This window comes from Solea solea, chromosome 6 (genome assembly GCF_958295425.1).
Source record: "Solea solea chromosome 6, fSolSol10.1, whole genome shotgun sequence".
Lineage (NCBI taxonomy): Eukaryota > Metazoa > Chordata > Actinopteri > Pleuronectiformes > Soleidae > Solea > Solea solea.
Genome location: NC_081139.1, coordinates 19043468 through 19060066, shown reverse-complemented (window position 1 = coordinate 19060066; position 16599 = coordinate 19043468). Strand labels below are relative to the sequence as shown.

At 40.4% G+C, this 16599-nt stretch overlaps 1 protein-coding gene across 1 annotated transcript; it reads left to right on the top strand.

Moving 5' to 3' along the window:
• The first annotated feature begins 1690 nt into the window (after positions 1-1690).
• LOC131460781 (keratin, type II cytoskeletal 8-like) lies at positions 1691-8096 on the top strand. The gene is made up of 9 exons (XM_058631563.1): positions 1691-2207; positions 4387-4595; positions 4878-4938; positions 5063-5158; positions 5796-5960; positions 6567-6692; positions 6807-7027; positions 7119-7159; positions 7498-8096. The coding sequence occupies exons 1-9, from the start codon at positions 1776-1778 to the stop codon at positions 7818-7820; spliced, it is 1674 nt and encodes a 557-aa protein (XP_058487546.1). The 5' UTR covers positions 1691-1775; the 3' UTR covers positions 7821-8096.
• Positions 8097-16599: the final 8503 nt, after the last annotated feature.

Below are 16599 nucleotides of genomic sequence, written 5' to 3'. Positions count from 1 at the left end.
GGTTCCTGGCATGTCCAGACCTAAGGGCAGACAAAGGACCAGGTGGAGAGATTATATCTCCTTGCTGGCCTAGGAACACCTGTGGATTCCCCCCCCCCCAGTCAGAGCTGCACCATGTGGCCAGGGAATGGGAAGTCTGGGGCCCCCTGCTAGAGCTGCTACCCCTGAGTCCTGATCTCGGGTTAAGTGGTTGACGATGTATGGACATCATGTTCTACTGAAGGGGAGCTGAATCTAGCAATTAAGATCACTAACTCCTCAGTAAAATATTCACTGACATTATAAATCTGGTTCTTAATATACAGTATATATATATATATATATGGGCAGAGAATACATTTATGGGAAGAGAAAGAGCTCTTTGAAACTATGGTTGGTGTCCAGAGGAAAATAAAAAGACAATCTCTGTTTGCTCTGCACTCAGCTGATATGGAAGGAATGCTCATCAATAATGTTATGTATGTGCATGTGCAGCTGTGTGTGTGTGTGTGTGTGTAGTATTTCATTGTTTGGTCCACTGATCATAGATCCAGCAAACTGCACCCTGTAGTTGTGCAATGTACTCACTTTGTACTCGTACAAGTGTTATTCTACTTTGAAGTTTTAGATAGTCACGCCTGTAAAAATCAAATTCAAACTAAACAGCATTTACTGTGATGACTTACTGAAGCATTTGGTGCCTGAAAGTATCTGTGTGAAGGACACACTCAGGTAAAACTGTCTCACAATTATGAGACATACAGCCATTGACCACAGACACTTACAGACCATCACACTGAGCGACCACAATTTACTTTGCAATATGTCACATCTATGAGAACTTTAGTGAAGCTCATACAATTGTCTGCTTGTTCATTATACCCAAGGTTTGACTTTATATTCTGGTGCTGTGTGTGTGTGTCTGAATGTCCACCCATTGAGTACAGTGTATTTGCAAGAAAGCAACAATTTAAAAACGAGAGATTGTCATTGTCACGTAAAGCGATGATGGAAAATACTGTTTCAGAAGTTGTGATCATTTGCTGGGTATATCTTATCGAGCAAACACACACTTCTAGATTATTTCAACAAGCATTTTGAAGTGAAATAATTCAATTGTTTTTAAATTGGTTTCCACCTGCTTAGATGTATTCCCTGTATGTGTATTCAAGTTTGCCAACATCAAAATAAATCCACATACTAATTTGTTCAAAAATATAACATTTAATTGACCAAGCTCAATGTGACTCTTTGTTTTCTGTGTTACAGTTCTCTGTGGATTACTTCACTATTACTGGCGTCAAGATTTTTAAAGAGGTGATGATGCCAACTTCGCCAGTAGCACCACACACACACACACACACACACACACCTTCCTTTAAAAACAAACAAACAAACACAGACCTGCAAACATGAGTGAAATGAATTTTGACTGCTTGGACAAAGTTAACAATGGATAACTTTTGTGTTTAACGTCGAAACATTTACATTTTACATAACATATAGGTATTATATATTACAATCTAGATTTATAGAAACTGCCAAAGTGACCATTTTTTTTCTGCACCATGGTTGGCTGTAAATGTGTAACATGATGTCATTTTCTTCCGTGACATCTCTCCCCCTCGTCCTTCACTCCCCTGCTGAAGACTCCAGCCAATTGCACCTCAGCAGTGTCCCTCCCCTGCTCTGATAAATAGAGCCAAACACAAGAGAGGGTCCATCTGCCTGACTGTGCTCCCCCTCAGCAGAGTTTCTCCTCTCACTCCTCCTCAGTACAGACTTCCACTGTGACCATGTCTGTCAGAGCTTTGAAGACCACCACCTACTCCACTGTGTCATCCTCCCGAGGTCCATCTCAGGGCTTCAGCAGCCGCTCCTTCTCCGGCTATGGAGGTGCCAGACAGAGCTATCCTGTGCGCAGCTCCTATGGGGGAGTGGGCAGCTGTGGCGCTGCTGTGGGTGCTGGGGGGTTCAAAGTGGTTGGTGGGTACGCTGGAGGCTCTGCACAAAGAGGAGGTGCAGTGGAGTTTGGCTATGTGGGCTTCGGTGGAGGGATGGGAGGTGGCATGGCCAACGAAGTGGCCCCCATCACAGCAGTGACTGTCAACAAGAGTCTGCTGGCACCTCTGAACCTGGAGATTGACCCCACCATCCAGGTGATCCGCACCCAGGAGAAGGAGCAGATCAAGACCTTGAACAACCGCTTTGCTTCGTTCATTGATAAGGTCAGTCACCAGGAGATTGCCATTAAGGTTTTCAAGATAAATCTACAGTGATAAATTACACCTTTTATGTTATAATGGGGTAATATATACAGTAGAATATCTTTATTGTCATTGCACGTTCACACTTAATGCCATTAAAGTGGATGCAGTCTTACCTGTGCAACATCTGCTTATAGTGTATATACAGTATACAGTATATTATTCAGAATAAAATATATTACTATATAACTCTTAAAACATAGCAACATGAAGCACATCAGTGGCGTTCACAGACTTTTCAGTGGGCAAAAAAAGGGCCCCACCCCCCTTGTAATTTTAAAAGGAATAAAGGCAAATCTTGTACTTACTTACAAATGTATTTATTTCAATAACCATACACTGGCATTATTAAATACTTTGAATTGAGAACTAATGCCATAAGTGACATAACAAAATATAAGCACACATATAAACATACATACTATATAGATATACATTGTATAAATATACAGTATGAATACAACTACAAAAACAAATGAATAAAAGTGTCTTTCAACCTGGACATGTAGGGGCAAAAGAACAGGTACTCCATCACCACTATCTCTGCCATGTGTCTACAGTACATACTGTACTAATTTGGGTCTGCATGGATGAAAATGAAATCAAAACAATGAAATCCCACCAAGAGCAGAAAATAACTCAGGAACCTGAGACGAAATTAGACCATTTCAAGCCCAAATAGCCCAAGGTGAAGTTTCACAATGGGGATAATCCCTGACAAAACAGTATTGAATTAAAATCTGTCATCTACTACTGTACAAGCACATACTGTGACTCTGTGTAAGATACTGACTGTTATGAGTAATGGCTTAGCTTCCTTATATGTTTAGATCATAGTTCTCAGATGACAGGATCAGCCTGGATACAGAGTACACACACACACACACACACACACACACACACACACACACACAGAGAGTCAGGTTTCCATGACTTCAGAGGACATTACACTGACTTTCATTCATTCCCTAACTTACTCCAACCGTAACCATAACTGCTTACCCTAACATTAACCTCATCCTAACCATACAACATGTCTTCACCTTCAAGTCCCCACAATGTGTGTAAAAAGGTGCAGGTCCCCACAACATGAGTAATACCTGGAACACACACATACACACACACAGCTGAGATGAAGAGCTGAAGGATTCTGAAGGGACATATGTGAGCGATCATCTGCAGAAGTGTCTTTGTGAAAGTAATAAAATGGTGACTAGTGAGTGCTGGCATTCGTGTTGTAAATCCATTCTTACATACTGTTTTTTTTATGTGTATATATATATATATATTGTGTGATTTAATTGGATTCTATTTTTGGGATTATTCAAAGCCTGTACAAACTTTCATGGTGGAAAAAAGTGAGGGCGTGGCACGTGGAAGGTTTGTGTGAGACAAATGTCAAATACTCGGTGGAGTACATCACATCTCTGCAGTGAGGGGAAAAATAAAACATGCATGCAATCTGAACCTACTTCATCAACGACGACATATATCCTTGATGTGCCCCTTCCATCAAACAAGGATGAGTGACACGTGTGTCGCAGCCATCGAGAGAGAGAAGCTTACATGCCTCTTCATTTGAAATCAACCAAAAACATTCTTTAGTTATCGGTCACTGTCACTCATAAATGGTGTCCACTGTTTAAAGAGGGACCCAGCGGTTAACCTGTAAATCAATCACACTGCGCCTAGTTTTTACCCCTCCTCTGCATTCAAGACACTGTGATAACACACACATGTACACACACAGTGTCTATCGTCATGTTTGCTGAGCAGTAGCAGGACCCCACCCAGGGTCAGGGTGCTGAATAGAAACATTGCAAACGGCTGAACTGTGTTGCAACTGGAAAACAGAGTCACTTTGTGTTGTAACATGGCACTATTTGTTGGAACTGAGTGACCAGTAATCAATGTGACATTTGGAGGGTGTCGTAGGTCACAGACGTTCAGTTTGTCATTTTTCTTTTAGCCGATGCCCATGTCATCCTTTGTTCATGGCCCGCAGCATACAAAGTGAAGCCATTCATGCTTTTCATGCTTCACTTCCACCCTCTCTTTACATACAGTCTTACTCTGTCAGACACATTTGTCTCAGGGATCTCCTCCTCTGGTCACTCATCACAGACTTGTCTCTCTGCAGGTTCGCTTCCTAGAGCAGCAGAACAAAATGCTTGAGACCAAGTGGAAACTTCTGCAGGAACAGACCACGTGTCGCTCCAACGTCGATGCCATGTTCGAAGCATACATCGCCAACCTGCGCAGACAGCTCGACAACCTGGGTCACGAAAAAGTCAAACTGGAGTCCGACCTGCATCACATGACAGGAATGGTTGAGGACTTTAAAACCAAGTGAGTGGATGTGAGGTTGTTTATCTCGGCCAAACAGAAAGTCTAATACATTCAATGGATGTAGAACAAAACAAAATACTTCACCGCCTCTGCACTGATTGCATTTCCCTTTCATTCAACATTTTAGTATGTACAAGCAAAAATAAAAATAACATCCACTTCAGCATAAATCCTGGACATAAACAGAAACTGGCCATTAAACTTTGTTCAAGTGTTGATGTCATAACCCTGTGATTTAGGGATTGAATATAATCAACGTGTTCTTTTTTTTTTTTTTTTAAGGTATGAAGATGAGATCAACAAGCGCAATGAATGTGAGAACAACTTTGTCCTCTTAAAGAAGGTCTGTTCATGTTCTTTGTCTTTAAAGTATAATCAATGAGTTCATACAGTGGCAATTTGTAGCTCATGGTCAGGCTGATATGCAACAGTGATTCTCTCTCAGTGGCCTCTTTTTTTCCTTGCAGGACACAGATGCAGCCTACATGATCAAAGTGGAGCTGGAGGCCAAACTGGACGGGCTCTCTGATGAGATTGACTTCTTGAGGCAGATCTATGATACAGTAATGACTTCATTTATTTAACTTTATGTTTCGATCTCATGTCAATGAATCACAGTCAAAGAAAACTCCAAGGCACTTACATTCAAACTGTTAAAATGCCTTCAATGCAGCGGCATGCTTTAGAATACATAATATGTATGACGTGTTTCTATTTAAAGCGTTCTTCAGGGAGTCAGACCGATCATAATGGAACAAAAGGCCATCTTATAGTGGTTGGAATTTCTGACTTGGACATTGAGTAGTGGCCTCAAGAGGGTGTAGATGTATAAAAACCCAGTAGAGGGCAGCAAGTTTGTCCAGAAAGTACTATGTATAGATTATATAGCTAATCTATATAAATTATATCTTTTCTTAGTATATCTTACTTTCTCTCAATTTTTTGAGTTGGGCCAAACCTGCTGCCATCTGTTGGATGTTCATAAGTCCAAGTGGGAGATTCTAACATTACAGACGCTTGAGGCAGAAACACATATCATTTTTAAAGTTGAACATGACCTTGCCATTGCATTGAAGGCACTTTTAATTGTTGCCTTGGAGTTTTCTTTGGCTTTGTTTTAACATCATCCAAATAGCACCTCTAACCAGCCCAGGAAGCAGTTCTTGCTGACGGGTTTTGTGTTGTGCTTTCCTTTTTTAGGAAATCTGTGAGCTCCAGAGCCAGATCAAGGACACATCTGTTGTGGTGGAGATGGACAACAGCCGTAGCCTTGATATGGACGCCATTGTCGCTGAAGTGCGCGCCCAGTATGAAGATATCGCAAACCGCAGCAGAGCAGAAGCTGAGTCATGGTACCAGACTAAGGTGAGAAAAACAAAACAAAACACATGAACATGAGTTTTATTGTGTTAAGCTGCAGGTCACATGATAGTTTCAGTGTACACATACAGTATAAAGCACTTAAAAGAACAACAAACAAGACCAAGTGTTGTCAGTGATTCAAGGATTTGTTAAACATGTAGTAAAATGAGGAGGTTGCTCTGCTAAAGATAAGTTTATAAATTAATGTTTGGGTCCAAAGTTGTTGAAATATACTTACTCTTTGCAACAAATTGAGGGTCCTACAACTCACCCCTCTATTTCCCAAGCACATCAGGGAACTACAGTAGCCCTTGCATACCAGAAATAATCTAAATATGGTTTCATAACTCACTTTTTGTCTGTCTTCTTTGTTGGTTTATGCATGGGTTTATGTGGATGAAGCCCTGAATTGTCGAAACGTAAGCCAGCACAAGATGGCAGCCTCAGTAAACCAAGCCCTTTGCCTTGAGTACATTTAAGAGGCTATGAAAACAATTTTTATTATAAAGTCATTATTCACAAACACTCATCGTATATAGGGTAAAGCTTCTTAAATGTTACACAGTGTGACACCAGATTTTCATGAGACTTTGACTTTGTTGGTTTCAGTATGCAGAGATGCAGCAGTCTGCCGGCCGATTTGGTGACGACCTGAAGTTATCTAAGGCTGAGATTTCTGACATGAACCGCAGAATAATGAGGCTCCAGTCTGAAATTGACATGGTTAAAGCACAGGTGAGGATTACACAGTTCAGCATTGTGCATTTTCTAGAATGATTTTTTTTTTTTTAAATCCTGTGCAGTTACAAGTTTGAGTCCATTTTGAACTATTATAAATTTCACATTTAGCGAAACAATTTGGAAGCTCAAATTGCCGAGGCTGAGGAGCGTGGTGAGCTGGCAGTGAAGGACGCTAAACTCCGTGTGAGAGAGCTGGAAGAAGCTCTCCAGAGAGCCAAGCAGGACATGGCTCTGCAAGTCCGCCAGTACCAGGAACTGATGAATGTAAAACTGGCTCTGGACATTGAGATCGCCACCTACAGGAAACTGCTGGAGGGAGAAGAGGACCGGTAAGACACTACTGTAAAAAGAGAATCCTTTTACTCCAGTTTTAGTCTGTATATCTCAAGGTATTTGACTTTTAAAAAAAATATTTTACAGGTTGGCAACTGGAATCAAGACCACTATATCCAAGCAGACATGTAAGTTATTTTTTTGGGATCATGGTGCAAATGTTTAAAATGTTTCACTGCTGCTGATTATTGCCATAAAGTCATGAAATCCACTACATTAACTACATTACACTAAATCTAATCTGGGTTAACAGCGATGAAATACTAAATATGTGATATGTGTAGTTTTCTTTAATTGATTTATTGAGGTGATTTACGCTGCAGAATTGCATCGTATGGCATCGTATCGTATCATATCGCACCTGCAGTGGAAAAACAAACAAACACAAATATCAACTGATTGGTCAAATTTTTTGTTCTTCTTTTTCATTAATGTTTTTTTTTTTTTTTAACGTATGAATGTACAGCTATGAACTACAGTGCCTACGGCCTCGAGAGCTGCCGCCCCCAGTCCTACATCACCGGCTCCTTTGGTGGAGTCAAAGCCAGCAGTGGTTCTATCACTGCCTTTGAGGGACCAGCAGTGAAGAGCAGCACAGTCACCAAGACAGAAACCGTGGTGATCAAGACGGAGCAGAAGAAGACAGTGCAGGAGCAGGAGCAGCAGCAGGTGGCAGCAATCGAGGAGCCAGCAGCTGTGGAGAAGAAGGAGGAGGAGGAGCCAGCAGCTGTGGAGAAGAAGGAGCAGGAGCAGGAGCAGGTGGAGGTTGAAGCTGTGGCTGATATCTGATCTGGCATGTTAGGGAAAAAACACACCATTCACCAAATATTGGTTGTGTAAAAGAAGTAAACACAACTTTCTGTAAGGTATTCTCCATGATAAGGTGCTAACAGTGTTTTAATGTAGGTTTCTTTATTCTGGTTCCTGAACAAATTAGTTTGGAATAAACTGGTGCAGCAATTATTGCACCACACATGTTTAGCCAGTAGGTGGCAGTACAGTGTGTGTTTTTAATTCTGCTGTTCCATGTTGCTCCTTTGGTCAATAAAGCACTGTGAGAACCCATCCCCATGCTGAACTCCTGAGTTCCATCCTGTATGCTCAGCAATAAATGCTCTTCAAACAGTGTTTTCACACTGTGACGTGCTGTATTTTGTGGCCAAATGTAGAATTTTAAATTCCCATACATTGCACAATTTCCTAATTTGAAAGTCAACAACACCTTACAGTTGTAGAAAAACATTAGGAACACAGTAAAAGACAATGAGTAAACATGTGAAATCAGCTTGAAGGGATTTGCCATCTCATCATATCTAGAAGGCTATGTCAACACAAATACACATACACACACACAAAGAGAAAAAATACTTGTGGCTCTTACGGTCCATAAAATGTACCTTCACATCCGCACATCTGACGAGTTGCAACCTGCTTCAGCACAGGTACATGCCTCAGGTGATTGTCTTCCGCACCATGACATGATTAAAGTTCACGCATTCCGATAAAATGTCAGGAAATGTTAAACTAAGAGCATATTTAATTGGTGAGTGTGGAAAAATAAGAAGTATGCACGCAAAGGTCACACAAACACATGAGGAAAAAAAAAAAGCACATTTAGTTGGGAGGCCAAGAAAGGTCAGGGTTTTTTTTTGTATAAAGAACTGCATTAAGCCTGGGTGTACGGATAGAAAATATGTAAGTATTCAGTAATGAAGAGTATTGTTTTTTCCCCCTCTTTCAGTAAATGCTTACTTAAGCTGCCTGCGGAGGAACAGGTTTGAACACGAACCATGGGTGATGATGCCACACCCAAGGCTATTCAAGCCCTCGTGAAGTTTAAGACAGAAACCTGCACAAATACCACCCACTGTTCATCATATTCAACGGATCTCTGAATAAAATACACTCGATTGTTCTCCGGTCTGAGTAATTAATGATCATTTCACAAAGATGCAGTCACAGCCATGTTCGCAACAGCTGGAGCAGGTGATGGTGCTGCAGGTCATGCGGTAACTTCACTGGTGACTTAAAAATACCAGTCTTGCATGTAATGAAAGTCTACCTTGGCTTAGTGTAAAGAAGGGGGGAAAAAAAGGGTAAATATCCTGGCTTTACTCAACGGTAGGATAACCTGCTTAACTAAAGCTCAGTAACATACTGGTAAACTTTTGTTTTATTCATTCAACAGTAAAGTGTGCAACTTCCTTTTGACTGGAAGCAGCACCGGTTATACACTGTACTCACATAGTTACAACAACAGTATTGTTTGTGTGTTGTTGTGTTGTCACTGCAGCAGCTGAATATGAGTTCACCGTGTGTCTCTGGGTGTAAAACGATGACACCTGTGGGATAAGCACTGTGGAGCAAAAGGTTTAATGTCAAACTTCTTGACATTAAATTCTTAGTTCAAAATCCAAGAACCAGTGCAGAAGTCAGGGTTGTTTCATATCTTACAGAGTGTCCTGTCAAAAACAAGGCCATGTATGGTTTCTTGCAGGCAGCTTTTCACAAGACCTCCAGTGACTGTAGAGAGTGTGATAGCAGCGTGTGGATGAAAAGCAAAGCACAAACGTCCCTGTGTGTCTTTTTTCCCCCTCTTTTTCTGTGTCAAACATTAACATAAGGTTATTTTTTTCGTGCAAAAGTTGAATACACTACACATAAATGTGTTTGGATGAGTATATATACAGTCCAGTGTGTCACCTTAAGGAGGGTTTATTAGCACAAGTTAAATACACTAACACAATTATATATTGATCATTGTTACTGCACCAAGACTATAGTTGTTTTCTTACCTTTTTTTTCCTCTTTTTGTTGTTATTTATATTGTTTATTGCCGTCTGTGTATTTGGTTGTTGTTTGTTTTGTAATTGTTATATTATTTTTTTTTTACACCATGTATCCTTGCTGCACACACATGTTGCTGTAGTGGTTAGCACTCTTACCTTTGCACCAAGAAGACTGTGCGTGTGTGTGTGGGTTTTCTCCGGATTCTCCGGTTTCCCCCCACAGTCCAAACATATGCAGATTTAGGGATTAGGCAAATTGAACACTCTAAATTGACCGTAGGTGTGAGTGTGAGAGTTGATGGTTGTTTGTCTCTATGTGTCCCTGTGATGGACAGGAGACCTGTCCAGGGTGTACCCCGCCTTTAGCCCTATGTCAGCTGGGATTGGCACCATTGCCCCCCCATGTGAAGGATAAAGGATAAGGTAGAAGATGGATGGATCTTTGCTGCACATGTGTTGGGCCCGAGATTATTCTTCTCAAAGGGTTTACTGTATCCTGATAAATACATTTTGTTGACATCAATCATCAACCATGTAAAACCATTCATTCACAAAACTCTCTCCTCACCCACCTTTGCAGAATTGGAAAACTAATGTGCACAGTTCTTGCTGTAACAGGAATCTCTCATATTGCTGCAGGGAAAACATGACATAAATCCATCAAGACAATGTTCTTGTTTTTACACCATGTATTTGGCCTTCAAACACTAATACCCATTGATAAAGCAAGAAATCCTATGTCGTAATTATGACTTTTTTTAGCTACATGAATACTATCTTTAAAACGTGCCAATAATTTAATAATGGCAGTAAGCTAGGATGAGTCTAGTTCTTTTCAGGTCTTGGTAAAGGACCAACCGCAAAGCTGCAGCTTAACTGATCCTAATGACTTTCGATTATACATCTTATAAATCTCATTACTTGTATATGAAACATGATCAGACGAAAATGATTTAAGAGAGCGTTTGCAGGAGCTCTGCATGTTTCCCTCAGACCATGGGGTCTCAGTTTTTGACACTTAATGCAAAAAGGGGTTTTTGCATCAGAAAATCTAACAGATGATTAGAACATTTAAAAGACCCCCCTTTTTTAAGGACTTGAGATGGTAAAAAAAAAAAAAAAAAAAAAAAACCTCACTCACCAACACATTTTGGCTCATGCCTTCATGTGGGTGTGGAGACAGAGTAAATCATCTGTCAGTGCCTTGACTTGGTTTTTCTCTTCTGAAAACCACAAGTTTGCAGAAGCATTCAGCTCAGATGCATCACAGTGTAAAAGATTATTGCAGCCACGCTGTGCCAAAAAAACAACCCAACAACAATAGGTTGTACAGAAATTTCTTAAGGTGACAGTGACAAGTGTAAAACAAGATAATTGAAAAGCAGCATTTCTGCCCACTCCCACTCCACGTCTCAACCCAGGGTTCACAGCATGTCACACTGTCAGTTTTAGCTTTAAATTATGTAAAGCACACAATAAGCCTCTGTCCTACTACAGCGCTGCAGAGTAAATATGTTCACACTACAGCGATAAAGGAGAATGGAGTAATTCATCAGCCTGCAGGCAAATGTTGAAACACTTGGGTGTTTGCCTCTGGTAAAAGTCATTTTAACCGGTCATCTTCAGCATTCTTTTGCACACTACATATAACTTTCCATGCAACATGTCGGTGCAGGCTTGTGCTGCAGCTTCTGGTAAAGTCTGTGAAGCAGTGTTTGGTTACAGAAACACCTGAGCACCTGAGTAAGTCATGAGTCAGACCATATGAGCTCATTATTAGAGAATCCTGGTGGGAGTTAATGTAGTGCAAATGCTTTGTTATTATACTCAAAGCTGCAGTGGGTAACTTAATGTTTTGCTGTTGTTGATGTTTTCATTTTTGTCCCCTTTTGGTTTTCTTGAATGGACATGATGTCACATCATTTGCTTTTTCCTTCCTCAAAAAACAAACTCTGTCAAGCGATACTTTCCGACCTGCACTCCTGTGTGTCTACACCAGCAGTGCAAGAATGGGTGGGGCAATAGGCATTTACTGTATCCCATTCAGCTGCTGAATGACTGGGAATTCATTTCTGAAACTTTTCGTGGGTGAGACTTTGGCCGTATCCACACGGAAACACAACAACATGTAGGCTCAACGATATTTTTCTTTGTCATTTTTGAAAAAAGCATGTGCAAATGTTTTAATAGGAATATACTTTACAATGTAGACAATCACAGAAAGAGAGACTTAATGAACCAAGCCATGGGAAAGGAAGGAAATAAAAGTTATCATAAAGCGAGCAATCTCCAAACAGGAGGAAGATGGCGACAACGACGACAAAGAAAGCAACAGTGACTGTCAGAGCAAGACACAGGTGGTACTTTGACCATGTTTCCCAACGTAGCATATTGGTTGTCGACATGAAAATGCAAAGCTGGTATTTTGACATTTTCCCACTCTGGGACCTGCTCCCAAAAGAATACAGGGCTCCCAAGATGCAATTTCCATGAGGCTAAAAAACATTTTGTGTGGAGAGGCCCTTTGTGTTTTCAGTCATTTAATAGCGTCATGTTGCCGTTGCCTCTGTCTGTCTGATCGGCTGAATCAGCATTGTGCAAACATTTATTCATCTTTATCATCAAAGTAACTTTTCTTTTCCTCCCTGCATTTCAACACAAATGTCTGTACTTTTTTTTAAATCCCTTTATCCCTACAAGAGAGCTGAAGTCACAATTTCCAACAATGGTGGAATACATTCAGAAAAGCAAGACATTCCCCATTTTGAAGGTTATTAATCAAAAGAGAAAACCATTCTAATGTGTGTGCCTGTATGTAGAACTATTTTTACTTGCACGTACTTAAAGGTACAGTAAACTGTATAAACATTTACTTGCATGTTCCAGCTCAATATTCTCATCTCACCCTTCTCCTTCACCCTGTGTGTTGGAGAACCTATGTAGCCTTCAGTTAGCATCAAAACTCAAAAGAGGTTTAATTTTTTGGGCATTGTGGGCCACTGTTAAAACATGGTGGTCCAAAATGGCAGCCTCTGGGGAGCTGACATCATGAGGTAATGAAAAACGACAACTGATAACAAGTGATTGTACACTTTATTTTATTTTCAATGTGTGCCAAATTAAAATGATTTCACCCAACTATTACAGACTGAACCATTAAGTACACATTAGAGCATGTATTCACTTTACTTGAGAATGTATTACCTCTATGTCTACTTAGAATTTACTTAAGTAGAATAAGTGGTACTATATTTATACTATACTTTGAGTGAGATGTGAAAATGCCTGCCAGGCATGGCTTTCTCCTTATTCCTGCAGTAACCTCAAATGATGCGCAATCCACCTGCACTACATGCCAATAAATAAAACATGTTAACTAATTTAAAACTATTATTTATTGTTGTCTCTCCATGTTTTATAACTACCATGTCAACTGTCAGATTTAATAGCTCTTGAGCACTAAAACTACACCATTGGCAATACAGTTAATCACCACATAAATTTGTCTTTTCTGGGATTTGTCCATACACGAAGAATAAGAAAAGGCTGACAGGTGTTTTTAACCCATAAACAAACATATGGCATGCTCTCCCAACTTGGGGAACAGGTCTGAATTCCTCAGTTGGCTCGGAGTGGAAGCAACTGACAGATTGAGGACTGAAATTCAGTAAAAAAAAAAAAAAGGAGTATAGCAGCATGTGTGGTGCGGGTGTGCCCATTTTATTGGCTCGAAAACAACAAAGGATAATGCTTTCCGAGGAAATAAGACTCTGAGTTCGCACTGCATGACAGTCACACCTGAAATCAGTGCACTTACATCAGCAGACAGTATTGATTAGAAAAAAGAAAACATACAAAATAGTAGCAGTTGACACTTGAGGTTCTTACACTGGCTTCCCTTCTGCCTAATAGTTAGTCTATAAAACACTGAATGGTTTCGGCCCATGTCGGGAACATGTCACCAGTTCATCACAGGGCCACATAAAGACAAACAGCCATCCACTCTATTATGATCAATTAAAGTCATATTCACACCTAATAGTCCGCTAGACTCGGTACGATTGGAGACTCGGTTCAATTGGGGGTTGCAACATTCAGCCGGTCCGAGTTTGCGTTCAAACTATCGCACTTTAGTGAATCAAACCGAACCTGTTGAATATTCCGATCTTGCCTGAGGCGGGGCTGCATCAAGAATTACTGAAGGAGAAGACAGGACAACACTGAACAAGAAAACTCGTTCATCTGTTGGTTAATGCACCAACAGATGTTTCCTCCACATAAGAGCAAAACATGGCATCAAATCCAACATCAAATCCTGTCGTTTTATGTGAACATATTGTTCTACACGCGTGTATGTTCTGGTTGTGTTTACCCACAATGCCCTGCGTTGTAGTCCACTTCCTGCATTCACTGCATCACTTGAAGTGAAACCGAGACCTTTGTTTAAGGCGGACCAGATTCGATTGCGCATTCACACCTACCCAAAGGAACCTGACTTTCCGGGAAGACGAACTAGGGTTCAAATTAGAAGGGCTGGTGTGAATATGTTTAGTTTTTGGATTGTGGGAGGAAGCTGGAGAACCCAGAGAAAACCCACATTCAAACTCCATGCAGAAAGGTCCTTGTTCCAGCTGCTAGCCATTGCTTTAATATGTTAAAATGTTTTTATTCCCAGAGACTATAGGGGCCCCCTTAACTAAGCAGCCGCTTAGTTTGCTTATGCCTCAGGCTGGCTCTGAGGTGAACTGAAGTGCACCTCAACACTATCAATAAATTCAACAAGTTGCATATTCACCAGTTGAGAGGCGTCTGTTCAGGCATTAATGATCCCTTTGATAGGCTTCAGAGGAAACTTAACTTGAGTCATATGATCAGCTTAATCAGTCTGTTAAAATGTAGATATGGTTTTGAATAAAAACTTTACCGATAAGCTGGTGGTGACCAGATGTCACCGGTGTTAAGGAAAGAATTAGAGCAGATTATCAGCAGTCTGAAAATCACTCATCCAGAGCAGGAATCTGTTACTCCTCACTTTATATCTTGTCTAGACATGTCTTAAAAAAAAACTGAGCACATTTACATCACCAAAAGCAGAAATAAAATGCTAATTCATGTTCTAAAATCAGACTTGACAAGGTCTTTGCATTCTACACATGTTCAATCAGTGAGTTCTTAAAGGCTGTGATCTTTATTCCTGAGTTAGTAACTACAGAAGTCTTTCAAAACACAAGAAAATGGCTGTTAAGTTACACTGAGGCAGAGATGTGTGTTCAGCTTCAAGCATGTACTTCACTGCATAACTCTTACTTGGGGGCTTTTTCATGCTATGTCATGTACGAGATTGCACTGTTTTAAAACAGGTTTTAAATCAAACTAGGCTAGGGGCAAAGCAACATATTTGAAGAGAGCATGTTTAATGGTTGGAGGCCTGGCTGCAAAAAAAACAACAAAAACCTGAAGCATTAAATACAACCAATCCTTAACTAAAAAAACATGTAAAAGAAAAAAAGAAATCATGGTAACAAACAAAAAAGGTCCGAAAAAAATCTTTGTATCACTGAAAACACACAGAAAGCAGGATATCGCTATTGTTAGCAACAGCTAGTTAGCAGCGGTGGCTTAGCAGAAAAGCCACTTTGTCGACATTCACATTACCAGCCACATAGTTCATATCCAGTTCAGTTCGGATTAATACAGATCAGATTTGACAGTTTACATTGATACCTTTTAGCAGTGGCGGTTGCTGGTCTTTGAAACCGGCGGAAGCGACCTATGTCGCTGAGCAAATATCACACAACGGGCTGTTATATGTCTATAGACTTTTAATATGTGACACAAACACACAAACTACTGACAAACAAAGCAGTTGTTTCTAGTGTACTGAATCATTAGAATCAATAATTAAAAAGATTAGTTCAGTACTTCCAGCACAGACTCCGTCTGACAGGACGTGTTAAGTGGAAAAGCGCCAGTAGAGATCAATTGAAGCTGAGCTTCCACTGGTTTTATTGCGCCATGCATGTATGCATGTATGAGAAGACGATCTGTGGTAAACAGCTGATTCTAAACAAACTAGTCATATTCGTTTATATATTAGTTTTAGCACACTTTTAGTAATGAACTGTGAATACAACAGTACATATTTGACACTTATTTTATGCCATTTTAGAGGACTCAGAGCTTCCGTTTTAGCACATGTGATTACAGAATGTGAGGCCACTGAGACGTGTAAGTAGAGGAAGCTGTCACAGCAAATGTGTGGGTGAGATTTAGCTGTAGCTCCATTTTTGTTTGACTTGGCTGATGACAACAACTTTGCTCAACAATCAACACATGCCTATAAGCGAATGCTAGGATGGTTTCTGCTGTGATAGTTCTCACTCGTGGGGTATGGCCACATATCGTATATACTGTAGATCCGATCTAGGATGACATACTGAATTCACGAAATGGGATTTTAAGAGTCACATCAACAGAAATAAAAATCAGACATGTGTCATATCAGCGTCACTGGTAATCTGAACATAGCTTTTTAAGTTGTAAACTTATACATATGTTCACATTTGACTGAGATTCGTGTGTCAGCTCCACACGAATCTCAGCTCAGCTGGAGAGCTTGTGTCGCCCGGTGACATTCCTGTGCTGCACACACAAAGTGGTCGGTTTCATATTGGGACAGATAGAGGCAACAGCAACATTACACTAGTGAAACAATTTGGCTGCAGACTAGAGTATGACTGAAAACACAAAGAGGCACTCACAAAAGTTTCAGATGTGAC